General features: G+C 40.8%; 1 protein-coding gene across 1 annotated transcript; it reads left to right on the top strand.

The window, feature by feature from the left end:
• The first annotated feature begins 1,146 nt into the window (after positions 1-1,146).
• Positions 1,147-1,313, top strand: LOC121467783. Its single transcript, XM_041710029.1, is given in 2 exon segments — positions 1,147-1,267; positions 1,270-1,313. Coding segments are annotated over 2 exon segments (165 nt in total).
• The last annotated feature ends 403 nt before the right edge of the window (positions 1,314-1,716 follow it).

Below are 1,716 nucleotides of genomic sequence, written 5' to 3' on the forward strand. Positions count from 1 at the left end.
GGCCTCCGCGGTGGGGCAATAACGTTAATTACAAGTTATTGGCATTTGCCAGCGCGAAGTCTTTGGCACTTCCTTTTCGTCTATAATTTGTTTATTTTATAACATCTGCAGCTGCGGCGACTGCGACTGCGACTGCCACACACTCATAATGGGGCATTATGAGCGCGTACGTCGTCGCATTAAAAGAAACATAACAACTACGTGACTAATTATGTTGATATCAAACTTGTTCCCCTTTCCCTTTTCGCCGCCATTAAAGTTCATTCTCTTCTGGCGAGTGTATGCGGTTGCGAAAGAAAGTGAAATTAATGTTAAGTACGCGTGAAACATGTAAGTTCGGTGGGAGCTTAGGAACAGTTTTTTCAGGATCACACAAATCCATGGAACGTGTTTCTGTTTTAACTCAAAATAAATTAACAAGCTGCTGATGAGATTAACACGAGTAGAAGCTAGGAAACAACTTATACAACAGTGGAGGTGTCCATTAGTCCCTCTTCATGTGCTTTGTGTGAGCTTATCAGATTGAAGGTTCATTCACCCGACTTTGGCAAACTTTCAATTTAACTGAAAGTGATTCTCTTTTACGGTAATACGCAGCTAGAATTTTCACCGAGCACAACAACAGAAAGGCAGCAGCAGAAATGCACATAAAAAATAGTTGCACGTATTTTAGTAGAGGCAACGACAAAAACAGAAGCCGAAAACGAAACTACAAACCGAAACGAAAACTTAAACGCGACCAGACAATAAAAAAGTGAAAAACCCAATGCCTCGCCTGGCACAACCGAGTGCATGAGAAAATATGTAAAGCAGCAATTAGACGTTGACAAAGTGGAGAATGGAAACCGAAAGTGCGTAATTAATTTCGGTTTTCATAGCAGGCCAATGAGAAATACTAAGCAGGCGTTGGGTACTGTTTTCGTACACATTTGGGCCGCCCAATGTACTCCTATTAAGTTGGCAACTCAAGCAGACAAATATAAATTTAATAAGAACCATATTTTTGAAAAGCCTGTCAAAGGCAATTTAAGTCCCAGTGCAAACAAAGAGGCACATGCACCCTCCGCACACCCCAACACACCACACCACTCCACACCCACCGAAGCACACACGACCTAAAACAACAACCAACAAGGGGCACAACTGATGTGCGGTTTTGGTTTCATGGCTTACGGTTTTGATTGCTGCCATCGCTCAATTGATTCTTCACTAATGCCATCGATTGGCAAGCCCAAAACCGAAATAAAAGTGAAATGCAAAGCATTAAAAAAGCAGAACTTAAACGCCAAAATAAACAATTTGTCAGGCGTTGATGTGTGTGCGCGTGCGAGTTGTTTGAGGCAAACAATACATAAAAATTGACGAGAAAGAAAGGAAAGAGCTTATGTTTGACATGAAATTAAATCGCATCTGAAATGGGAAAATGTTCCGCGGTAAACAATAAAACTAAAATAGGATTAGTTGCGGTCTGTGCTTAATTTGACAGTGCGAAATGCAAGCCCGGTTTCGGATTGGTTTTGTACAAAAAAGCGACAAACGAAAACAAACAATAAGCGATTCGGGCCCGCTTCAATGCAGCAGCGGAAAAATTAAACCTAACCATTGTCAGCAGATTGGGTCAAGTAAGATGGAACTGATGATTTTTTTATACCCTTGCAGATGGTATTATAAAAAATGTTTAGAAATCCGTATGTTTCTATACTGTTTGCGAGTTTA

This window comes from Drosophila elegans, unplaced genomic scaffold (genome assembly GCF_018152505.1).
Source record: "Drosophila elegans isolate 14027-0461.03 unplaced genomic scaffold, ASM1815250v1 contig_721, whole genome shotgun sequence".
NCBI classification, from domain to species: Eukaryota; Metazoa; Arthropoda; class Insecta; order Diptera; family Drosophilidae; genus Drosophila; species Drosophila elegans.